The 27,281-nt window shown below is 36.2% G+C and overlaps 1 protein-coding gene across 1 annotated transcript in view; it reads right to left on the minus strand.

Moving 5' to 3' along the window:
• The window catches only part of LOC150100021 (uncharacterized), a 266,152-nt gene that overhangs the window by 222,701 nt on the left and 16,170 nt on the right, over positions 1-27,281 (minus strand). Inside the window, exon 3 of the mRNA XM_090403196.1 lies at positions 18,550-18,628. Coding sequence (XP_090259322.1) covers positions 18,550-18,628 — 79 coding nt within the window. The remainder of the gene's footprint in view (positions 1-18,549; positions 18,629-27,281) is intronic.

Raw genomic sequence — 27,281 nt, forward strand, 5'->3', positions numbered from 1 at the left:
CAGGTCAGCAACTATATTTATAAAATGGAAATAAATATTTATACATACTGATTCCTGTTACTGATTTTTTTTTTCATTTTTTCATAGGAAGAACAGAGTTCATAGAGTGTTTCAATCATTCAGTGACTCAATCACACAATACGGCATAATAACTCATAATTCATTAATTCTGAAATAAATTTCAGTAAAAAAGCAAAATCAAAATTTATAAACTATGATTTCTCAAGAAACTTTTTTATGAGTTCTGATTTTTCAATAGATTCAAACCCTTCAATAACACTGCATTTGACATAATATCATGAAAAAGTATTACATATGTTGGAGCAAATGGGAATGGATATGAGGCTGGTGGCATGAAGGGGAGTAATAAGAAATTAGGGGAGATATTCAGTTGTTTACTGAATATCTCCTGGGAAGATCAATAGTTGATAAAGGGGATGTAGATATCATACAGAATGATTTAAATAGATTGGCAGTGTGGGAAAGGACAATGGTTGTCAATTTAATGTTGCAAATTGTAGGTTTCCATTCCTGTGGTATCTTTCCTGAGCTAAGACTCACTTCAAGATGAAAAGATTACATACTTTGTATCATACTGACGGTAGTGGATTACAGGAAACTGATGAGACTAGAGATCTGGGGATGATGGTAGATAGATGTTGCAAGGTCAAACCTTGCAACATCTGAACTTCAGATGTTGCAAGGTTTGACAAAATAGATCAAAGATTACTTGGATGCTGAAGAACACACTGACAAGTAAAGATAGAGAGATTATTATCCCTCTTTATAAGGCTATGATTCAGCCACATCTTAGCTACTGTGCACAGGAATGTTCACCTAGGTTTCTTGACCGAGTTGGTGACAGGTCTGGTTGGTTGTGAAGTTTGGTTAACAGGTGGAGGAGAACAGACATGAGAGAATTCATTTTAGAAATTATGGACTTTACAACTGTGTTATAAATAACTATTTTAATTTCCCGACATTTCGACCTTCATATTAAGGTCATCATCTGGAGTATATACAAATAAATATACAAGGACAAGCTGAGTTACATTTCACACAGTATGCTAAAGAGACAATGATCTTTTTACTTCAGATGATGACCTTAATATGAAGGTTGAAACATTGGGAAATTACAATAGTTATTTATAACACGGTTGTAAAGTCATAATTTCTAAAATGAATGTTGATCACTGTGTAACACTAAAAGAAAGGAGATATGAGAAAAATTTATAAGGATTATAAGGAAATACTAAAGAGATTCTATAAGATTGAAACAAAAGAAATTTTTCAATACATGAGGAGTAAGGGAAGAACAAGAGGACACCCCTGGAAGTTTATGAGTGGTTAATAAAGGTATGTAGACTAGGTTCTTTGCTTGTAGAGTGATGAATGAGTAGAATGGATTGTCAGAGGTAGTTGTGAGTGCCACAACAATGAACAAGTTTAAAGAGTGGTGCGATAGATATTGTGTGAATAATGGTCAATGTGGGTCTCCCATGATGAGTCATTTGACTCTATGGAGATACCTCTACAATAACAATATGTTTACTAGAACTTTTTTATTTTCTTGTTTTTTTATAACCTAAAATGCAGACTGGAAAAAAATATGAAGGTAATTTTTTTTTATAATGTAGAACTGCAGGTACAAAATATAGAAGAGACTGAAACATGTATTTAAAAAAAAATATGGACAGAAACCATCCAAGAAAATAATTTTAAAAAGGTATATTTCATACTTGAATCAGATTTTAAGAAAAGATAAAAGTTCATTAAGTTTATCACCAAATCACTCAATTAAATGATACTAATGTGAACCCTAGGGAATAATTTAAATGAAATAAGGGTTTCAACCCTATGCAGTGAAGACCAAGTTAATTCCTGCAAATATCAGTAACAACTCTGATTGCCCTACCTCATCAGCAAACAACTGAATATCTCCTATCAACCCCTTTCCAATATCATTAATGTACACATTAAACAATAGTCCAAGGATGGGTCCTTGGGGGGGGGGGACACCAATGGTCACCTTAAATTTGGCAGATTCACATCCCCCATATCCTACTTACAGATACCTGTCAACCATCCACTTATTCAAGCCAATAAGTTTATATTCCAATCCTATACAACAGCCTTTTATGTAATATCCTATCAAATGCCTTAGCAAAGTCCAACGCTATCAGAGTATATCCATTCCCTTTATGCAACTCAGCCATAACATGTGTAAAATGACAACTGCTCAAATGTGATCTCCTTTAGTCAACCCATGCTGTTTCTTGCAAAGTATATCTTGTTTATCCATCCATTTCTATATGCAAGTTCTTACTAACTTCTTTGAAACCTTTATAATTACTTCAGAGATACTGATAGGCTGACAATTAGACACATTAGTCTTTGTACCACCCTTGTGCAATGAGATTATTATACATCCTTTCCATTCCTGTGGGATCTTTCCTGAACTAAGACTCAAATTATACAAACATGTCAAGGGCCAAGCCAGTTCAGTTGAACATTTCTTTATTCATGCTGATACCCATCTGTCCAAACTGCCAAATTCTTATCCAAGTTACGCAACAGCTGTAGAACCTCTTTCTCGTGCACTTTATCTCTTCATCCAATGTAGTGGTAGCACTGTTCACAATTTTGCATGCACTAGGTTGATAAATCTTGGTGAAGCAAGCATTCATTATTTGAACTACCTCATCTGCTTCTGATACTAGTGTATATTGCCTACATTCAGTAAAGTTATTCTTCAGCATTCATTCTTTCTTTTACTTGCAGTGCAGCTATACAATTTTTATTTATTTTTTTTTTTGGGGGGTGCCTTTAGCCTGTGCAGTCATTCCCCACCCCACCCCCCGATACTCCAACTTAGCTTTATGTGCAATACTTTTAACTTTTCTGGCCCGAGCTTCACATATTTCATAACTGCTCTCATTCTTATTTTTCTACCACATCATTTTCTTCCTATGGATCTCTTGTTTAATGAGATTGCACATCCATTTCACTCCCATTCTATTTGTTCTTTTAACTTTATGGACATATTCATATACTAAATAATTTAAGCATCTTAGCAAAACTTCGAATACAACCTTATTCCTCCACAAGAACTACTGCTAAACAACATCCCTTTCAAGTCAAGCTTGAAACTCACCGAACCAACTTTTCTGCTTCATCTTTCACTCCATCTACTTCTGTTCTTTGAAACAGCCTTCCCCAAAGAATACAATCTTCATTTGTTCAAAATAAATAAATAAAAAATAAACAAAAATAAATCACACACAGCACTTATATGCTATGGGTCTCATGATCTTTCATGTGTGAACCAGATATAATACATATCATCATCAACCCATCATCAATTTTCATATATACCCTCAAGAGGTCTTCAGGTTACTATGACAGCACTACATGATTAAGTCTGTATTATTATTATTAATTTTTCTACAAATCAGTCTATTACTTGTGAGTACTCCAATATTAACATCTAACATTTAGTGCTTCTAAGCCACTTCCGACTGAATCAATCCACTGCTCCTCTGGGTCTCTTTTCTGACATCTTGGCATCAAACACCTGTTTTGCTAACCTTTCTTCACCCATTCTATTTACGTCTCCATACCACCTTAGATTAATTCTGCTTACATATTCTTGAATGCTAATAATGTCAAGTTCCTTTATAATATCTTCATTTTTAATATGATTCTGCCATTGATGCCACTGGTTCACTCCCCTAATTTTAACAAATTATAATATGCAACTTACATACAGTCAACAAAGTACTACAGAAAACAACATTATAACAAAATACTTGCTATAAAAAATTTATCCTTGCAGACAACCACATGCTTCCTTGGATGGATTAATCAATGTTTCATTTAGATTGTGCATTCTGGAAGTAGAAATTTAAAATATTTTACGGTTCAAAAAGTCTAAACACCCACCCTTATATAACCATATTCATTCATCCTGAAGATGATGAGCTGAGTTACTCTGATTTTGATTTACATTTTGCGGTCTGGAAGTATCAGAAATTTAAAATAATATTTTAAGGTTCAGAAAGTCTCAAAACACCCACCCTTATACATCTATGTTCATTCATCCTGAAGATGATGAACTGAGTAACTCTGATTATAAAAAATGATGGGATGCTACACAGGATTAGAGCAGTCACCAAAATTAAGTAGCATTTCCAGATTTTCATAGGTGGAAAAAATGAAACTTTTTGGTTTCACAAAAAATAAAGAGGAAAGAGAGGAGAGAAATTCACATTAATGAATGATCCTTCTTTCACTGATCTAATCCATTATTTTTCAGGCATTCATTCCTTTCTGCTTCTTGCATTTTCTACTATGTGCCATTGTTGGTGTTCATTAGAACTGGCACTCACAATTCCCACAATCTTTTCTGAATCTATTCAAAATAGTAGTTCTAATTAACATGATACCACGGTTCACTCCAAGCTCAGAATAAAGTTTTCTTGCTCTTTGTTCTTTCTTTTTATTGCTCTATCTTGGAACAGTTTCCCCCTCTTATTCTACTTAAAGGGTGTAATCTGTAAGCCTTTAAATCTAATTCAACAAGTTTCTTCCATCTCCTCATTTTTCTATTTGTCCAAGGTATAATACAATGTACTATACATTGTATTATACTGTTTTATATTGTATAAGGTGTGACAATTTAATTCCCAGAATGCACCTGTAAAAAAAAAACAGGTTTAGAACTATACATTAGTGGCTACTGTCGCCTGTGAAGTAGTCCCCTTGTGCATTTATACACTGGTTTAGATGGTGTTCCCATTTTTGGAACAGGCCTGGAACTCTTTTTCCAAAATACTCTTGAGTTCCTTTATCACATTATGCTGGATATCAGCAATGTCAGAAAATCTTCATCCTTTTAGCACAATCTTTAATTTTGGAAACAGCCAGAAATCAGAGGGAGCTAAGTCGGGTGAATAAGCAGGATGACCTAATTCAATAATCAATTTTTTGACCAGAAACTTTCTCACAATAAGCACACTGTGGCTTGGAACATTGTTGTGGTGGATGATTGAAATAAGGGTCAGGCTACAATTCAGGTCTTTTTCTCCTAACAGAATCTCGTAATCTTTTTAGCACCTCTAAACAGTATTGTTGGTTGACTGTTTGTCCCTGTCCAATGAATTCATAGTGGACTATCCCCTTGTGATCAAAGAAACACACCAGCATGGTCTTGAACTGTGAATGTGACATGAGTGCTTTTTTCGGACATGGCAAACTCAGGATTTTTCCACTGCATGCTCAGGCATTTTGTTTCGAGATCATACTGGATGCACCAGAGTAAACATGTGCATGACAGTAAGAACACGTTTACTCTTGGAAACATATGCTTATTTACAGAAAGATCAGTTGCAACTTTAAGCTACTGCTGCTTCTGTTCGTCTGTAAGATCTGAGGCACAAACTTTGGAGAAATCTTTCACACACCCAATTCTTCAGTTAAAATTACCCCGACTGTTTCTCGATTCATTTGCAATTCATCAGCCATTAATTGCACACTTAATCGTCTGTAAGACCATACCAAATCTCACACTCTATTTACATTTGCATCCATCGTTTTTTTTTTTTGGCTGCCCACGTCTGGGGTTGCCATTCACATCTTCTCACCCACCTTTGAATCTCTTATGCCACTCAAAGACACTTGACTTTTTCAGAGCATCCACACCATATGCCACTTTCAACAGTTCCAACATTTCAGTAGCAGTTTTGCCGATTTTCACACAAAATTTGATGTTAACACGCTGCTCCAAATTTTGATCGCACATTTTTATGCCCAAGTTTACACAAAGATCTCTATTGTTTTTGCAATAGCCAACTACCAAATGGCTCTATCAGCTTGAGGTTTACACACATTAGCTAAAACATATACAAAAAAGATTACTCATGTGACTCCAACCAAATCCCCACAGAGGCGACATTATGCGACTGTTTCAAGAATTAAATTGTCACACTTCGTATTATACATTATAATTATTTAAATTAAGGGGATATTAAATCCCGCATTATTTCAAAGCCGAATAAGAAACTCAAAGATCAGAATCAAAGAATTTCATGCCGAATATAGTAAACTATAAAAATTTCGGCGGATTTTAGTGTAAGCTAAAGTACATAGTTCAACACTAGGGCAGCTCGTTGCAAAGGTGGGTAAAGTTCTGATAACTATTCTTAGTATTACCCATAATGTAAAACCCATCTCCTAGGAGATGTATGATGTTATACATTATGGTGGAAGGTCACTACCCAGACCCGTTTCGACCTTTATTGAGGTCTCATCAGTGAGTAGGTAGACCAGGTAATACCGCTATTTCCATTTCTTTTCCATTGATGTGTAATACATAATATAATAGTATAATACAATGTATAATACAGAAAGGAACTTATATACTTTGCTATAAGAGTTGTCAAAAAAGGTACACCCATAAATTACTTAAATAAAAGAGCCAATAGGCTTCACTTCGGTGATGTAACATTATTTAAATTAAGGGGATATTAAATCCCACATTATTTCAAAGCAGAATAAGAAACTCAATTTTTAAATAATGTTACATCACCGAAGTGAAGCCTATTGGCTCTTTTATTTAAGTAAAATATATTATAATATTATACATATACTATTATTCATTGTATTATACTATTATATTATGTATTACACATCAATGGAAAAAAAAATGGAAATAGCAAAAGAACTGACAAGTGCCAAATTGACATAAGTGTTACTGAAACAAAGATGGCAAAAACAGGGCGAGATTCTTCTAAGTAACAAATACAAGATATTATATTCAAAAAATAATGATCTGGGAAAAGGAGCTAAAGTTTAATTTAAAATTAAACTTTAATTTAAAACTACCTATAAATAGAAATATATGTTTTCATACACCAGGGATACACTAGAACAAAGGTCTCTGATTGACTTCTTTATAGTCTCAGCAGACTTTATAGTTTCCTCAGTGTTGGACGTTCGTGTGAGAAGAGGGGCAGAATTGTCAACTGACCACCACCTTGTTGTGTGCACTCTACGGCTTCAGAAACCAGATGCTGCCATCAATGCTGGTAGGCCTAAGCAGCTATACTGCGTGAAATGGGAGACGTTGGAAAATGAGGCTGTGAGGAAGAATTTTGCAGATGACATTTCCTCCAGGTTCAAAGAGATTCCCAAGCATACTGCAGATGTTGAGGAGGAATGGAAGCTGTTCAGAACAGCTGTCACTGCCTCTGCACTCTCATGGTGTGGCAGAAAGCGGCTCGGCGTGGCAACAGGCAGTGAGAAAAGGACACCTTGGTGGAACCAAGAAGTCCAAAAAACTGTCCGGGCAAAAAAGGAGTTCTACCTAACATGGCTTAGAGTCAGGTCACCTGGGATGCGTTTGCAGTATGCTGAGGCACGAAAAGCTGCTGCTAAGGCAGCAAAGCAGAATGCTTGGGAATCCTTTGGAGAAAGATTAGATTCATCCTATGCAAATGCAAACAAAGTATTCTGGCAGACCATCCGCTGCCTTCGAGGGAGGAAATCGTGCACAGCAAGGGTAATTAAGGCCACTGATGGTGCACTTTTAACAACCGAGAAGGATATCCTCCACAGATGGAGGGAATACTTTGAGAGCCTTCTTAACCCGGGTGGTCTCCAGCAGTTGTGGACATCCAAGAGGTGCAGATCGGGGCAATGACTAGTCTCACAGCAGAAGAGGTCCATTTAGCAATAAAATCGCTAAAATCGGACAAGGCTGCTGGCGATGATGAAATTCGGCCCGAAATGCTAAAAGCCTTAAATAGAGACGGTGTTCTCTGGCTGACTCGAGTGTGTCAGGCTGCTTGGATATCTGGGCGAGCACCAAAGCAATGGCAGACAGGCATAATAATACCAGTCTTTAAGAAGGGAGACCAGAAGGATTGCAGTAACTATCGTGGCATCTCTCTGCTCAGCCTGCCTGGGAAAGTGTATGCTAAGTGCTTGGAAAGATGGTGCAGGAGCATAGTTGAGTCAAAGTTCCAGGAAGAACAATGTGGCTTTCGTCCTGGTAGAAGCACAACTGACCAAATCTTCACTTTAAGGCAAGTCTTTGAGAAATCTTGGGAATATGCCAAGAATGTCTACACATGTTTTGTGGACTTGGAGAAGGCATATAACCGGGTTCCTCGGGATAAGCTTTGGCAAGTAGTACAGGAGTATGGAGTGGATGGTCAACTATTAGCTGCCATCAAGTCCCTGTATGAATGCCCAGAGTTTTGTGTCAGGGTAAACAGCACAAAGTCTGAACCTTTCACAGTCTCCGTTGGCCTCCACCAAGGGTGTGTTCTGTCACCCCTCCTTTTCATAATATTTTTGGACTGGATTGATAGGCACAGCCGAGGCAGTGAGTGTGTCAGAATTGGAAAATGTAGCATTGGACGTCTGCTTTTTGCAGATGACCTAGTTCTGCTTAGCTCTTCCACAGATGACCTCCAGCGGACCCTGGATAGGTTTGTAGCTGTTTGTGCAGACGCCGGAATGAAGATCAATGTGGTCTCAAGACAACCATCCCAGTGCACTCTAAATGTAAGTGGAGTCCCAATGAGACAGGTGGAGAAGTTTAAATACCTTGGGTCCATATTCACAAATGATGGAAAATGGGACGTAGAGCTAGATACTCGAATTGGCTTAGCAAGCTCAATATTGCGGGAGCTTGGCCGTTCAGTAGTATTGAAGCGGGAGTTAAGCCAGAAGGCAAAGCTGGCTGTCTTCAATACAGTCTATGTCCCCATCCTCACCTATGGTCATGAGAGTTGGGTAATGACCGAAAGAATGCGGACACGAATCCAAGCGGCTGAAATGAGGTTCCTTCGAGGGGTTGTGGGGCTGACAAAACTCGACAGAGTCAGAAGCTCTGCAATTCGGGAAACCCTCAATACTCAACCGCTGCTTCTCCGTGTTGAGAGATCACAGTTATGCTGGTACGGGCACCTGGTCAGAATGCCACAAGAGAGGCTCCCTCAGCAGACCCTCTTTGCCAAGCCAGAGGGTGGGAGGCCACGTGGAAGGCCAAGGACTCGCTGGATAGATAATATCCAAAACCTTGGGTGGACACGTTTGAGAATCCCACCAGAACACCTGAACTTGGTGGCAGAGGATCGTGACCATTGGAAGTTCCTCTTGCAGCTTTTGCCCCCACAACCCAATTAGGAAGAGTGGGCCTTGAAGATGTATGTATGTATACACCAAGCTTCTGATTACTGTTTAATGAATAGTGCACAAAACTATCAAAATTTGTCAGGATGTGATATAAAAAAAATTTTTTTTTAAATAAAAAATTGAAATCTTATCCAGAATGTTATCCTTAAATCAAAAGATTTGAAGAACTCCAGCAGTACAGTCAATGCAGTCATTGAATTCTACTGTTATCTGAAGAGCATAGTATTTCAAAAATATAACTGCAAATAAGAAGCAAATGGTGAAGTTATAATGCATTTCTATAATTTCTATAATGTATATTTATACTGGGAAGGAAGTATATCAGAATACTTCAAAACTGAAACAAGTTACAAATTATTCTGTTTCTTATTCACAGAATACCTTTCTGCTAGATTAGAATTTTTTACTATAATAACTTATCAGCCTGCAACATTCTATTACTGGGCAAATCCACTCCTTTCTCACAGGCCATTCTCGTTCAGTTATTTCCTGCTATGCCAATGATCTCATCTCTTCACCCCATCCTCTGTCTTCCTGGATCTCCTGCTCTCACGCACGCACACGCACTCTCTCTCTCTCTCTCTCTCTCTCTCTCTCTTTTGCTGGGAATCCAGACTAGAGTGAGTACTCTTCATCTGTCATCTTTCATCATGGTCACATCGCCAGTCCAGTTTTCCACTTTAACTGTTTGGCTTTATGAATAACTTACTTACATATTGTGATTTCTGTAGTTGTAATTATTCATGTTGAAAATTTCTGAAATAAACTACATAGACACAGGAATGAAATAACTAAATTTAATATCTAAATTAAGTATTGACAGCCTGATGTTGTAATGATAATGCTAACTGAAGCTAGCATTATCAAAGGGATTTTTAATATATACTTTCAACAGAGACTAGAATTATAATGGCTTCCAGAATAAGGACAGTCACATGCATGGGAGACGACAGTATCACTTTCATGGTTATTGCAGGCAGTTGGATAGTGTGGTGCACCAAAATATATGCAGAATTACACCATAATTTCTGTTATGGTTCAACAGGTTTTGTAGCATATGAGCAGTTTCTAGGATACAAAGCTACAGTGTCTGTGATTTAAACCCAGGATCTATGGAGCAGTCTTGCTCCCCCCCCACCTGATAAAATGGGCTTTATCGTCTATGGCATATTGGGCTAGTCCACTTTTTGGTTGTCCATACCGAATATATTTTTTATGTTCTCTTTTTCTGGAAATGAGCACCTATTCATCTAAAATGCTGGATCGCACATTGACAAGGAACACTGTAGACACCCGGGAGGGAGAGAAGATCCTGGCAGTCCTTAATTTGTCTGAGGAGATTGGAAACATTGTCCAGAGCTTTTTAAACTATCCTGATTTTGTGTTGCTTCAAGAGTGCACCCAGTTTATCTGTTGCACCTTTAGTATAAGGTAAAAATATGATGTATATATAGTCAGGTTGGGGGTTCTTTTTTAGAAGTTTAGCAAGTTTTTTTTGTTGCTGTTTTTGTACTCATTCTGTCCAGAAAGTATAAGTAGAACTTCTTACACATGCATTTCTCATCCTGAGGACAAAATTCACTTTGACCTGGAGGCTCAAGTTTTCAATATTCCAATTTTTGGGACAGGATAGTCATGTGAAGTGGCATGTAAGGATCTGCTGTGTGTGTGTGTGTGCATGTGTGTGTGCGTGCGCGTGCGTGTGTGTGTGCGTGCACGTGCTTCCAATAGATTGAACATACAGCTCCCTTTTTTTACTGTTCAACAGTAAAAGTGATTCGGGGGGTGGATATTATTGAGGAATTGTAAAAGTTGAAAAGAGCTTGTGGGCCATGTGGCCAAATGGCAAAGACATTGTCTATATACCTCAGCCATACTTGGCTTGGGGAAGGGTTGAATTAAGTGCCAACGTTTCAAAGCATTGCATGTTAAGAAAGTAGTGTGAAACCCCATTGCTACATCTTCAATTTCAATTTGTTTAAAGAGCTGGTATTTCCAGCCAAAACACCCTGATTTAAGATAGCCTACTTTGAGAGTAATCAAATATTTGGGAGGGGGGGTATTTTGGATACATCAAAGCATACTGAAGTGTCTGTGCTATTCAGTTCATGTGATGTCCCCATCAATTCAGTGGGATCTTTTGAGAAAATGACAATACCATCAACAAATCAAAAAACTGTTCAGTTTTTTTCCAAAGATACTGATACTCTTGTTGGAACATTAAAGTTTCCTGGACTCATGTAAAAAAATCTAGAGGCTACTGGGTCACCTCATGTGACACATTTTATAGATTGAAAATAATCTCTCTTTCTTTCTTTGTAAACAGCTGATTGACTTTAACAGCTTGGATTAGTTTGATATGCAGTAATCTACCATTACTGACCTTCAAAACATGGGTTGGTTAATATTTCAATTAACCAACCCATGTACAGTATGTCAATCGACTTATGGTAGAGCAACATTAATGGTAATGTCACTTATCCAATCCTTCAATTACCAGAATGGCAAACTGTCTTCACACTGATCAGATAACTGTCAGATTTTTAGGGAAAGACAATGTATACTATAATATTAATTTTAAAAAAATTTAATACTTCCTATATTTCAGTAATGTTACATTACCATCTTCAGGGAACATAAAAATAATGATATGTGCATGCAGGTACTAACACTAAACAAATATGGCTGAAGACAGCAACTGAAGTCGGTCCTGGAGTCCTAAAAGGTGCCACCTAGTGGGCTAAATTGGGTAGTAGTCTTGGCTGTTGGGCTGATGTTCTAAGGATGTGACACATTTTATAGATTGAAAATAATCTCTCTTTCTTTCTTTGTAAACAGCTGATTGACTTTAACAGCTTGGATTAGTTTGATATGCAGTAATCTACCATTACTGACCTTCAAAACAATGATATTTCAATTAACCAACCCATGTACAGTATGTCAATCGACTTATGGTAGAGCAACATTAATGGTAATGTCACTTATCCAATCCTTCAATTACCAGAATGGCAAACTGTCTTCACACTGATCAGATAACTGTCAGATTTTTAGGGAAAGACAACGTATACTATAATATTAATTTTAAAAAAATTTAATGCTTCCTATATTTCAGTAATGTTACATTACCATCTTCAGGGAACATAAAAATAATGATATGTACATGCAGGTACTAACACTAAACAAATATGGCTGAAGACAGCAACTGAAGTCGGTCCTGGAGTCCTAAAAGGTGCCACCTAGTGGGCTAAATTGGGTAGTAGTCTTGGCTGTTGGGCTGATGTTCTAAGGATGCAAGCTTCCCATATTTGGGACAGTCTCTATGGCATCCAAATATGTTGAGGTTTGGGGAGTTTTTTAGAGCTGAGGCTGATTCCCCAAACCTCAACAAATTTGGATGCATGAGACTGCCCCAAATATGGAAGCTTGCATTCTTAGAACATCAGCCAAAACTACTACCCAATTTAGTCCACTAGGTGGCATCTTTTAGAACTCTAGGACTGACTTCAGTTGTTGTCTTCAGCCATAATTGTTTAGTGTTATAGTATGCCCATGCTTTTGAGATCTCCACTTGGAAACTTGCCAAGAATAGTCGATTCATGCTGAAAGGGAGAAAGAAATGAAGGACGTACGAATTGGTCGCAAACACGCGAAATCACGTGCTTTATAGGTAAATTTTTCCAACTGTTATACAAGCAACATAGTTAACCACAATGATCATAAAACAGAAGTTAATTTTCCGACGTGTAATAATAAACAACTCATCCTGCAATATGGATTGATTACCCTATTTTGGAATGGATTCTCCTTTTTGTGACATGCGCAGAAGTGTCGAAGGATCTCTAATCTGTGGGCGAACTACAGTACCTACATGTACATATCATTATTTTTATGTTCCCTGAAGATGGTAATGTAACATTACCGAAATATATGCAGTGTTAATTAATATTATGGTATGTGTTGTCTTTCCCTAAAAATCTGACAGTTATGTATCATCAATGTATAAGTTTATCTATAAGAATTACAGTGATCAGATAAATGGTAGCTTACTGTATTTAACAATGACAATTAATTCCACTAGAGCATCTAAAACAGCAGCATCAAATTTTATATTCATTATATGTTTCAATCATTTCATTTATTGTATTCAAGTAATCTGTTGTAGAAAAATTTTCTCTAAATCCTACTTACTCATATGGGTTCTTCTAGTTGAATAGAAATTCTGTTTGTAATAATTCTAATGAACAACCTGTAATTATGGGAAATAACACTGATTGGTCTATAGTTGTTTGTATTTGATTTACAATTTTTCTTGTGTAAAAGGACGATCTTCGATGTTAGCCACTGATCTGGGATGAAGTCACTGATAATCACGTTGTAGTTTTACCAGCATAAGTAGCAATTCCGGTGAAATTCTACAATTAATGTTATAGAGTCTCCAGTCTAAATTTTCAACATTATATGGCATTTTTAATTTCAGTGCTGCTTTAACTGTGGGAGAGTTTCTGCATTATTAGTAACAGGCTGTGGTGGGACAAGGAAGTTGTATGGAATTAGAGTTGTACAGTTTCTTATAGAAATTACTTGTTATTTTTAAGATTTCTTTTCCGGTTTTAAGAATTCTCTTCTCATTTCAGTAGACATTCCCTTTTTTGCTATTCTTAAGCTAGTATTATTTTCCAATGCATCCCTTATTAAAGCAGTGTAAGTATTCACTTCTTGAGTTCAGCATATTTCATTTTATTTCCTGACAAGCCATTCCTACTCCTGAACAATGATTCTTGTTTTCTTAATAGTTCTCAGTACTTTGGGTGCAAACATCATATTTTTTTCCCTCTTGAGTATTTATTAATAATTAGTTTACTTGAGCCTTTAATTGATGTTTCCATTTGGCTTCAGAATAAGCATAGGTCCATTCCCTCAAATATATTCTGCAGTTCCTTATTAAGATTTCTGTATACATTATAACTACAACTAGTTTATTCAGTTTCAATACTAAGAGCATATCAATGCATCAATAATTTCAACGTGTTGCTATTAATCACAAGTTTTGTAAAAATAAAGTTTATTAAAATTAAGCATTTGTTACGTCGTTACCCAATTGATGCTGCGGGACAAATATCTCCAAGCAGGTGCTCTCTTTGTTTTACTGCTGTAAAGCATTCTTCTAAATTTGATATGTCCTTCCCAAATCATGTTTCCTTCAGTTCTTGTCTCAATCCCTGCCCCCCCCCCCCCCCTAAAATGTTGGAAGACTGCCCAGTTAAGATGGTGCCGGTCTTTGTCAGAGACACTTAACGTATTGGCAACAGCTAAGACTCGGTTGTGGTAGTCTGACACACTTTCTTTGTCTTTTTGCACCATCTTCTGAAGCTTCCATAAATTTGGTCCCACATTCCTAACTTTAGAAAACTATTAGGATATTAGGACCTCTGTAAATTTATAGTAATCTCGAGTTTCTTTTAAGACAGGCGAGGAGTAAAAGTAAGTCTTTGCCTTCCCAATGAGCTTACTACGGAGAAGAATTAGCAGATGAAGCTCACTCCATCTACCAATTTTTCTTAGTTCTTCTATGTACTCAAAAAACGCCAGAACATCATCAGATTCCTCCCCCGAAAACTGAGGAAAAATCTGTTGAGAATTTATCGTCCTAAAGAATTCAGAGTCATCTAAATCTGAGCTCGATGGTTGAGACATACCTGCATTCATCTTACAAACTTAATAAGCTATCCCTTTACATACTCTCTGTTATTCCAACAATTGCCTGACTGCCTGTTACGAAGCCAAGACCAACTTATAGTGATTATTCCCTATTAACCTAAAATTTTAGGGGCCCTAATCACATCCTGTCGGCTGCGCCATTGTTACGTAGTTTTTCTTATTTATATCTTCCCTTTTTACTTTCAATCGCTATTTTACTTCTTCAGATATCAGGCCTAATATACTTACATCTAGGATTGTTTCCTCTTCGGATACTGGCAAATTTATATTATGCTGCGCCAGCCAGTATCCTATAGCAGAAAAGATCCTTACTCAGGAGACAATACTAGATTCTGAGGCGCTCTTACACAATGTTTTACTTTAATACGGCTGTATAGATTCAGACTGCAGTTGTGACCTAAATCTATGATTATATACACTTTCTAATTCCTTCCCGCCAAAAGAGGTTCTATTTTTATAAGTGGTAATTCAGAATCGTAGTCAGACATGACTCAGGTTTAGGCAAATAAATCATGTTTATTGGAATATCAAAGCAAAATGCACTAAAGAAATTCATGCATTCAATTCAACTCAATACTAAATAAGGAAACTCGAGTTAAAAGATCAACACACTTTAAGTTTAAATCAAAGGTTATAAAGCATGCAAAAACAGTAACTGATAATTGGGATAGATAGCAAATGATATGGTCTTAAACCAAAAGTCCTTTCTGCAAACAATTCATAAGATAATATAACAAACATTCTAATGTTATTCAGTTACTATAAATCTACAATCCCAGTCTCGTTATGTTAAATCAATCACATACAACACAAAAGATCTCTTCTAAACAATTCTTGTTGTTGCTGTCTTGTCCTTTGAAGAGTCTTAGATGTTTCCGTGTGCTCCTTGTACTGCTTTGGCTATGTCGATGATTTTGTTTGTATAGAGCTGTTTTAGAGCAGGATTAGGATCTATTTCTTGCAAGGCTGCTGTAATTGCTGGACAGGTAAAGATGTGAGTGGGTGTCAGTTCAGTATTGGGCAGTTGTTGCAGTTTCTATATGTTCTCGTATCATCTGTATTGATCTTCATCCTCTATAATGTCCTGTTCATAGTCTTGCTATCGTGGTGGAGGTCTTTCTTTCAGCACTGATTTCGGAAATTTGATGTTGTATCACTGATTTCAGTGGAATTAGTTTAGCTTTTGTTAGTGCATTGGCATCAGCAAGAGTTATCATGTGAGTTTGTTGGTTGAGTTCTCTGACCTCTTTTGCTAATTAATCAACTGCTTCATTGTAATCAATGCCTACATGAGCAGAAATCCATTGTAAAATGCAACTTTTTCCTAAACACTTTAGTTGATTTAAGAGTTTATGGATGTCTTGTGTGAGCTTGGTATTGCCATTTTTGATTGCCTCCATTGCTGATCTTGAGTCACTGTAAATTATAATTCCTTCAGATTATTGAGATGATGATAGTTTTAAGTAGGTTTCTAGTGCTTTATTTATTGCATAGAGTTCGCTGGTAAAATTGGAAGCGATTCTCCCAGATCCAACTTTTATTGAAAGTTTTTCACCTTTCGGGAGTAGAAGGAGAACACCAGTGCCTCCATTAATCATATTGGTGTCTGACGATCCATCGGTATAACAAATAACCTGTTTGGAGGATGAAAGAAGGTTGATAGTATTTAGGCCTTTTTCTTTGAGCATTTCTTTTGGTTCTTTTTTTATTTTGTACAGAGTTTGGTAAGGTTTAGATTAATGGCAGTATTTGAAGGTAAAGGACTGGAAAATAGAGGTTCTTTGTTTATGTGGGCATTTAGCTGATCAAGACCTATTTCTTTCCTGATAGTGTCATCATATTGTAAAGTTGATGATCTGTGAAGTCTGCATTTTTGGTTACAATGTTCATAAGTTTTAAGGGAGATATGATCGCTTTGGTAGCTTCCGATATTATTTACGAATTTTATGGTGGCAAATTTTCGTCTGCCCTCCAGCAGGTCAAGCCCACATTCCTGTTGAGCTCTGATGTTGTTGGTGGATGAGACTACACCAATGATAATCTTGGATGCTTTTGCTTGTATTTTGTCTAATTTTTTCTTTACCGATGAGGCCGAAGGTGACCAGATAGGTGCTGCATATTCCATTATTGGCCTTATTAGTGTAGTGTAAGTAGTTTTGAGGATTTTTGGCTTTGCACCCCAATTTGTTCCACAGCCTTTTCAGTATATTTAATTTTTTAGAGCCCTGTTGGAAGTGTTAGAGATGTGTTGTGCAAAACGTAATTCCTGATCAAGAGTAATACCAAGGTATTTTGGATTTGTGACTTTTTCAATTAGCTTGTTGTTGATCATGACTTGGGGATTGTAGGAATGTCTATTTTTCCAGTCTGTACTAAAGGTGCTTCGTTTTGTTTTGTCTGGGATGATTTTTCTTACTCTTCTTACAAACAATTTTTTGTTACAAATTATTTTTCTTACAAACAATTCTTACTCTCAAAAGGAGGCTAATTATTTAATTATCTCCACAAAGTCCTTTAGAATAATGTTCATAATTTACATTCACAAATAATCTTCTCTCTTCTAAGGAATTCTAAACACAAAATAGAGCAATTCTACTTTACCGAACTTTTCCGATGTCTTTCAGCACCACGTGTACGTCTGGTTACCTCTTGTCTATTGGCTGTCCTTACGTCAGCATAGGGGCTACGCTATCTTCATAATTACTGCCGATCACAGACTCGATTCTTTGCGTCTCAGGAAAAATCTCTATTCTTCTCGATGGGACTTTTTCAGCGAGGGCTCGATTCTGCTAGGGCTGGAAATTTCACCTTCAGCTCTGCGTGGAATCCTACCCCATTCTCAGGAAAGCTCACCGTCCGACATCGTAGCACTGACGCTTCACCCCCCTTACTCGAACCACCTGCTAACTTCCGAACCAGGAAAACTATAAGACAAGAGAGGAGCTGATACGGTGCTCATTCCCTTATATTCTTTGTTTGAGTGCCCCCTTTTTCGGAGTCCCCCCCCCTTGCACACGACCTATATCTTTTCTCCCTTGGGTTCATCCCTTGCTCTCCCCTTTGCTGTTATACTCTTGTATTCATGGAATTCACGTTGATATACCTTCCGCGTAAGCTACTGCCTCCGGCATTACGCTGGACATGTGTAGTTGTATACCTTCTATGAATTGTTACTTAATATCTATCTGGTGACTCACAATCATTCTATACAGCTAAAGTGAGGCTTAAATAATATTAACAAATTCCTCTTTTAAGACATTCTCTAATGCAATCTTGGTATGATCACAATAGATTAAGGTAGATGGTACATAAAATCAATGCAATTTTATACATATGTGAAGAAGTTTCACTTTAATTTCAGCTGATATGCAGGTATTTCTCTTTGTCTGTGTAGTTTAGTATGTTAGACCCTGAATGAATGATTTCTTTGCAAGATTCCTTCATTCAGGATCTAACACATTGGATATTAAAACTAATATCAAAATAAAAAAAGTGAGTAAAAACAAGACAAAGGATAAAAGAAAAAAAATTAGTTATATCAATATAATTATAGATTGAATAGAAAGAATATTACCACTGGGAATGAAAAATTAAATATCTTAAATTTATAAAGAAAACAAATCACAGTACCTTTAATAGATTTCTGGATAGTATCAAGACATTTCTGTAATTGACTACGCTCTACACTATCCATAAGATGCCTTTTATCCTAAAAAATTTTATTCAACAGATATGTAATATGTCATAATAAAGTGCTGAAGTATAAAAGATAATGTAATAATATATGCAAGACTGACACAATTTTAAATAATTAGTCAGAGATGAGACAACAGTAACATAACCAACTAGATTACTGAGTAATGAATTTGCAATATTTTTATTTAGCAATCTGTAAGATTTCTGCATGATTCACAACATAAAAACAAGTTTTGATTTATAACATTAAAATGTTTATGAATTTAGGACATAATAATCTGTATCAAAATTGTAATGATACACCTAAATCCAAATGTAAAAAAACGCCCTGATTGTATTATTATTATTATTACGTGACATCTTCGGGAGTCCAAAGACTCATCAAAGGAGGGCACCTACTCTACAACTATCTGCACCACTCAATCCACCAAGTACAATGAACCGCAACTACACCACTTGCATTTTCACAGTCACAAACATCCATGTCCATGGCAGGATTTGAACCAGCAGCCTTTTGGCAGGAGAGCAGATACACTAATCACTCATCTAACCAGGCCGGCTGGCAATATATTACATATTAATTAAAATAAAATATGACAAACATTATTTTAAAGCATTTGTGTTAATAAAGGCAATGGACACTCAGCGATAATGCTTTAAAATAATGTTTGTCATATTTTATTCAAAGGTTAGGATAAAAGCCTAAAGGTCTGTCACATTGTTAAAATAAAACAGAGATAATTATTTTTGAGGAATATACAAAGAAGGTTTGAAAGACTGGAAAACATTTGTGAAGAGTCAAATGAGATGCACACATATAGGCAAACATGAACTGTAGATATTCTAAACCAATAATGTAAGCTTGAACTACGGTTTTTCATTTTGCTAGATAGCTGAAAATGAAATGTGTTATAGCTGTTAACAGGAACAAGATCACAACTAGGAAAAAATCCAACTTTCTAAAGATAGGAAAAAGTTTTTAATGTTAATTTTTGAGGTGTAATTATCTATCTATATATATATAAAAAATAGCAGAGCTTAGTACGTGGTAATGGAGCTACTCCATTTCTCCAACCAGAGGTATTAAGTTAAATATATTGGGTTGGCAAATAAGTTTGTTCGGTTTTTCAGAGTGGAATGAAACACATTTTATTTAATATATATAATACATACTAGCCAGTTATATATTGACCCTCTTTATCAATGACCTCTTGCCATATGTCCACCAACTTCATTATGCCGTGTTCATAAAACTCCTGAGGTTTACTGGCAAAAAACTGATCCAGGTGTCTTTTTTAATCTCCTGTAATCATCCACTTCAAAAATGGGTCGTTTTATTGGCAACATTGCAGCGAATCACAGATGGATATTGAGCAGTCATACTGGCCTCAGTCAATTCATGCGGCACCCAAACATTGAGTTTTGAATATCCCAGCTTGTGTAAAAGGTTTTCAACATTTGTATGGGATATGTTCAGTACTGCAGCAATCTCGTGCACTGTTTGTGACGGATTTTTTCGACAATATTCTTCACAACCTCGGTCGGGTGACCGGCATGAGGCGCATCACTGACACTGAAATCTCCAGAATGGAATTTGGCAAACCACTTTTGGTATACGCGTTCTGTTAAGGCACCATCCCCATATACACTGCATATTTTTTATGGGCCTCTGCAGCTCGTTCGCCTTTTTTGAAATAAAAAATCAAAATATGCCGGTAATGTACGTTATTTCCTTCCATTTCTAAAAATATGCTACACACATGCAACTGAAGTAGGCCGAATGAAAATTCACTGAAAGGTTATGTGAAATGTCGCCTTTCAACTGTGCAATAGCGTTGTGCGGTAGCACAACAATAACAACAGGCGAAGCGGCATAAACTTGTACTAACGCATAAACCGAATGAACTTATTTGCCAACCCAATAAATTTTAATTAATGAGAGTAATTTATTATTATATGGGCACCTCCATGGAGTCTAAAGACTCATCGCCTCAGACCCAATCTATTCTACCTCTCCTTAAACCCATTAATAGACAAAGCACTCACAACTGACTTTGGTATTCTATTCCACCCATTCACAACTCTCCAAGCAAAAAATCTATTCCTCACACCCCTACTAAACACACCTTGATTCAACTTTCAGGGATGACCCCTTGTTCTGGTCCCTCTAGCCAAGTGCGGAAATGTTTCCCCCCTACATCTATCCTATAAAACCCTTGAAGCAACTTAAATGTTTCTATCATATCTCCTCTTTTTCTCCTATCAACCAACTTCTCCAATCCACACACACACACACACACACACACACACACCTTCTTCAATCTATCCTCATAGGAAAAATTCCACAGGCCACTCGCTCTGAATCCTCTCCACTGCTTCCTCATCCACAAGAAACCTACAGGACTAGACTTCAGCACAGTAATCAAGATGTGGGCGTATCAAGGCCTTATAAAAAGGAATAACAACATCCTTATCTCTACTTGTTAATGTGTTCTTCAATAGCCATGCAATCTTATGGGCTACCTTAGCAATATGTCCTCTAAACTTTAACTCTCTAGCTCCATCTATTTCCTGGGTATATTGCCAATGTGATACATGGCTTGTAATCTATCTTTCCCAATATGCATAAATTTATATTTCTTGACATTAGCTTTTACCAATACTGACAACCTATTTAAATCATCCTGCAAGTTCTCCACATTGCCTTGACTAACTATTAGTCTAGCTAATTTTGCATAATTAGCAAATAACAGAATATTTCCTTTCAGGTTATTTCCTATATCATTTATGAACAAATTAAACAGCAGCTGTCCCAGCACTGAACCTTGTGGCACACCACTAGTCACCTGTTTTCACCTCAATTCTGCCCCTCCATATACCACTTTTTGATATCTGTCCAGCAGCCACTCTCTTATTTTTTTCCAATTTGTGCAACAGAGTTCATGTGGTATTCTGTCAAATGCTTTTCCAAAATGCAGGAAAATCATCGTGTAGCCATTTCCTTTACCCAACTCAGCTGTTACTCTATTATAAAAAGTTAGTAAATTACTAAGGCATGACCAACCCTTCACAAAGCCATGTTGACCCTCATACAGTATCATATTTTTTATCTACCCATTCTTGAATTCACTTTTTACCAATTTTTCAAGTACTTTTACCACCGTGTCTGAGATTCTGATTGGTCTATAATTTGCTACTGCAGTCTTAGAACCTCACTTATGCAAAGGAATTATTTTGCCCTCTTTCTACTCCCTTGAAACTCTACCAGATCTGAGACTTAAATTAAAGAGCCTAGTCAAAGGCATTGACTAGGCTATGAATGTTCACTTGCACATTCTTGCAAAAGTCTAGCTGATATCCCATCTAATCCCACAGCTGTATTCACATTGAGATTATGCAATATCCTAAGAACCTCCACCTCTGTTATCACATTAGTGTGTCACATAGGTTAAAACAGTAATATCACTAGAATGATATATCCTTGAAAAGTGGTCACTCAGTAACTCAACTATTTTCCCTGTTCCTGTCTCCTTGTGACCATCATCACTCACTACAGTTAATCTTCCTTAGTCATTCTTTCTCTTACTTGCCACATAACGAAAGAACTCTGTGATTTCCTTTGGCCTGCTCAGCTAGCTCTTCTCATAATCTGATTTTACCTTCCTTCCATGTTGGTCACCTTTCTTGCCTGAGCCCTGTACTGTTCATGAGTTTGCTGGTCACCTTTCTCTTTATATACCCTCCACAGCATTTTCTTATTTTTTTCAGCTTATGCTTAATGATATTACTCATCCAACTTATACCCGATTAACCCTCCTTACCCTAGGTATACAATTTAATACTGCTTCTTCTAGATGACCCTTAACTATCCCATGCACTACTAATATCCTTACTTTGCAGTGTTTTATGCCATGGTACGGATTTAAGATTCTTCTTAAGCATCTCATAATCACCTGCCTTATAGTTCCACAAATACCTCTTCTTGATTGAATATTCCTCATGTTTTGCAATCTCCCAAGTTAAGACTGCATGGTCACTTTCACCAATTGGAGGCAATGTTGTCACCTTGGTTATGGATAGCTCTTCTGATCCTATGACCAGGTCCAATACTCTCTCACCCCTAGTCCCTTCCATCACATGCTACCTTAAGTAATTATCTCTTAGTAGGTGTATAAATTTCATTTCCTTTCTGCCATATGATCTTGTACTAATTTGCCAATGCATGTCTTCCAGATCATGTATGGAACTTTCTGGCCTATAGCAACAACCAACTGTATATTTTGTTTTACTGGCCTTAACCTCATGCCAGACTACTTCAAATGAACAGCCAACCTCCCACTAGTCTCCTATTCTTTTTGGCTGCAATTCATCTGCTATCATCAGATTCCCTTCTCATTCAATCCCTATAACTACATCATCTGCTGTTAGCCAAGTCTCACTAATGTCTATAACTTTTGGTGAGGTTGCCCTAACCAATGCCAAAAACTCTTCCCTCTTGTTCCTGATACTTCTGGCATTAGTATATAGAAACTGCAGCATCTCTTTAATCCCCCCCCCCAACACACACACACACACACACACCTTTACTTTCTGAATTGACTACCTATACAATATTTTTGCTTGAGAGACTAGATTCCTCACTTGATCATTCTCACATTCACTTGCTTCATGCAAAAATCTCAATTATTTCCACCCTAATTGCTTAAGTTTCCTTGAATTTGCACTTCAGCATGCTCAGTGAACAAAGCTTTCTCCAGACACGTCACACCAAAATCATTTAAATGCTGTTCAACAGCATTGTTCAAATCCTTCCTTCCATTGCATTTTAAGTCCACTGTCACTTGAAAGCTCAATTAACTGTTTTTTTTTGATAACGAAATGTCGTTCTCATGATTGCAAGCCTGAAATGGATTGCGAACCCACAGAAATTTCTTATAAAAGTTATTCGGAAAATATGTTTCAAAATTCTGTTTCAGATTTTTGAGGTGGTCACAAACCCTTTCCAGAAACTCAGAATCAACAAAATTATAATTTTCTAATAAAAAGGATTCCAATGTTGGAAAAGGTGCAAACTGTCTGTCTTTTACATAATTAATCCATAAAACATTTTTTCGTTTTAACATTTTAAATCATTTTTTTCTCGAATGCCTTTATTTTGTCGTACGCATTAAGAACAGTTAAAGAATTTCCCTGAAGAGAGAGATTTAGTTCATTTAATTTCAAAAAATTGTACGAAAGATAGGATAGTATTGATAACCACGCTTCGCCAACAAGGAGTGATGCAAAATCAGAATTACGTTCATTTACAAACAATAAAACTTCGTGCCTTAATTGAAATAGCCTTGTTAGTACTTTGCCCATGGAAAGCCAGAGAATTTCAGAATGAAGCAAAAGTTGTATATATTCACTGCCCATTTCATCGTAGAGTACTGAAAATAGCCTGTTATTTAATGGTCGAGCTTTAATAAAATTAACTAGCTTTACAGCATTATATAGCACAGTTAAATTCTGGTGGCATTCCTTTGGAGGCATGCTTCCCTATGTAAGTACCAATTTATATCCGGACCATAGAGACAGCCCCACTATGCCTGTTGTGAAATATTTCTTCTCCAGTTGTTCGGGATGGCAAAGTTCTACAAAATAGAATATCATCATGAATGTTATTATCATGCGCATATCTTACGTAGCATATTAACTACGCATCATTTGTAACATCTTGTCTATTTTTAACGCATAATAAGGGCTCTTCTTTAACTCTTTCGATTAACTGAGATTCTACGTCACCTGCCATATCATTAATTCTGCAACCGACAGTGTCATTTGAAAGAGGAATCAGATCAACATCTTTTAGTAACTTGTTGCCAAACATAGTTTTTATCTTTTATAGCTGGAAGTAGCAAAATTTTCCCCAATAGAATGAGCTTTACCTGTTTTCGCTATGTGCAAACTTAAGAGATAGGATGCTTCCAGTGCCTTGCTATTAAATAATGTTTAGTTTCTAAATGTCAGAGTTTCACAGGTTTCATGCACTCATTCGACAACACTTCATAACACTAAACACAGTGAGATTTCTGTTCACTTTCCAAAATCAAATTCCAAATATGACCTGTTATATTTCCTACTGCATTTTTTCTTTGAACTGCTTGTTTCTTCTACTTTAATAGTATCAGATTTACTCACTGTTACAACACATGTATCACAATTAGGGTTAGCATCACCTGTTACATTTGCTCTTTTTTCAAAGTTCCTAGTTCTAAGCCACTTTTCCATTATTAAAAAACGTTTCTGAAAAATACATAAATACTGAGGTTAACTCAGGACACACTTTGTCCAAGTATCACTTAGCATTTCTGAAGATATACTGAACCTTGGATGAAGGAAGGAAACCTTCAATAATAAAAATCAATAAACAACAAGCAATTGGTTGCAATGTGGATAAACATGTTCACTTCAAATTTGAAAAAAAAAGCAAGGAAAGGCAGAAGCAATAAAACTATATTGTTGTTCACTTCACCCCTCTCTTATTATTCGTCATTCTGCCGCTACAAATTTGAGTGGCAGAATGACGAATAATAAAAGAGGGGTGAAGTGAACAACAATATAGTTTTATTGCTTCTGCCTTTGAACATTCTGACGCTGTTTGTTGGGTTTTTTTGTCTCGATTTGATTTCAATAATTTTTACTTACTTATTCAATTTTAATTTGTTTTGTTTGGATAATTAAAAAATATATATTTAATTAAGTTAAGTCTGCTTGCAGACCACAGGTTGAGAAACACTGGTCTATATCATTCCTTTTGCATAATCTATGTATAGACTCACGCTATTAATGCCCTCCTCAGTTCGCCTCTATCATAGCGTGATGGGAGACTTACAATCTTTACCTTCTCATTCTTCAGTTTTGCCTCTTCTAACAATTCCTTTACATCTTCCTTCATAGAATACTTCTCGCCTCTTGAATCATTTGTATCAACCAAGACAATAATTTTCTTTGACTTACCTTTTTGCATCTGGATGGCATGGCTAATATCGTGAATTTTTGCACCAAGGAAACACAATTTTGTTAAGTACTTACCTGATCATTGAGTATCCATACATAATTTTCTCCTTAACTTGTTTCTCTTGTTTGTTCAGTCAGTCTTTATTATTCGTTCAGATCACCTGCTTCTTTCTTTTTTCAGTCCTGCTTAACTCTTGCCACTTCTGCAATTTTTCAAAATATAGCACACTTAAATGACAACATTTAAGTGTGCTATATTTTTATTAATATCCATTTCATTCTTCTCTCTGTTTGCAAGGCTGCAAATTTGCCATTAATATCATCATTTTCCATCTTACCTTCAGTATTTGTTGCGTTCTCATCACCTAACAGACACTCACTTTTGAAACACTTAATGCATACTCTCTCTCTCTCTCTCTCTCCAGTTTCAATTTCCCTCTACACATTCTTTAATTTTCTCAATGAATACATTTCGTGCACATTGCACTGAATAATATCCTGCAAATTCAAACCAACGGACAAAGTGGTCTTTGTCGAATATCACAATAAATATCAAAAAACGTTATAAAGATACTAAATACTCTAAAAACATGAAAATCTACACAAATACACTAATTTTCTGAGAAAAAAATAGAATAAAACAGATAAAAATCACTAATTTTACACGAGCACTAAGTTGCAGAACCACTCACAATATAACCTCAAACCAATCTCCTATTATTTTAAAAGATCGTTTTAAAGATATTTTAAAATCTCCATATATGTTAAAAGATATACCTGCTTATATATTTTTGAAAGGCAAAGATAGCAAAAATATTTGGAGCCAAGAAATGTGCAGTAAGAGAATGGTGTTGATAATGATCCATAAATAAGACAAGTAAACAAGAAAAAAATTGATGAATAAAATGACCTATACATTTTGAAATGGAAAATTTTGAGAACTAAAAATTAAAGACCTGCACTTATCTGTGACAATACGACAACAAAACGGTAAAAGTAAAAAAAAAAAAAAAAAAGTTATTTATTTTAAAAGTGCCTTGTATCACCTAAAGACCTTTTGCATACCCCTGGGGGTATGCATAACACACTTTGGAAAATACTGATCTAACTGATAAATGATTGTGGAACTGTGGTTATACACTGAATGGTCAATTTCTTAGCAATGTACATAACAGACAGTCAGACTACTGCAATCTTCTTTCTGAATTTAGCCTTTACCATGCTAGAGAACTAATGGTTGAGTTTCCTGAAGTAATTCACAGTTATCATACCATTTCTCAGAGAGGATGAATTCCTCCAGTTCATCAAATTTATGTTGGTGAACCCCTGTCACAAACATCTTATTCCATAATATGCCCAAGAATGTTCATTAGTATTGAAATCTGGTGAGTGAGGGAAATGGGGTTCCTGAAACCACTCTCTGATATAGAACGTTGTCCTGTTCAATGTGTATCAAATGCAGTAAAAATTATTATTATTATTATTATTTTTTTTTTTAAATAACGAAACCTGTGTTGCATTCATAATTAGAAGAAACACACGTATAAACCACAGTGAAAATTATTTAATTGTAAATATTTCATCCTAAGTATCTTAGGACACCATCAGTACAGTATTTAAACAAAATTAGGAATAACATACAGTTAGGGCGCATTGTAATCATGCGC

The sequence above is a fragment of the Typopeltis vanoorti genome, chromosome 13, assembly GCF_054136105.1.
Source record: "Typopeltis vanoorti isolate ZY-2024b chromosome 13, IOZ_Tvanoo_1.0, whole genome shotgun sequence".
Taxonomy (NCBI): domain Eukaryota; kingdom Metazoa; phylum Arthropoda; class Arachnida; order Uropygi; family Thelyphonidae; genus Typopeltis; species Typopeltis vanoorti.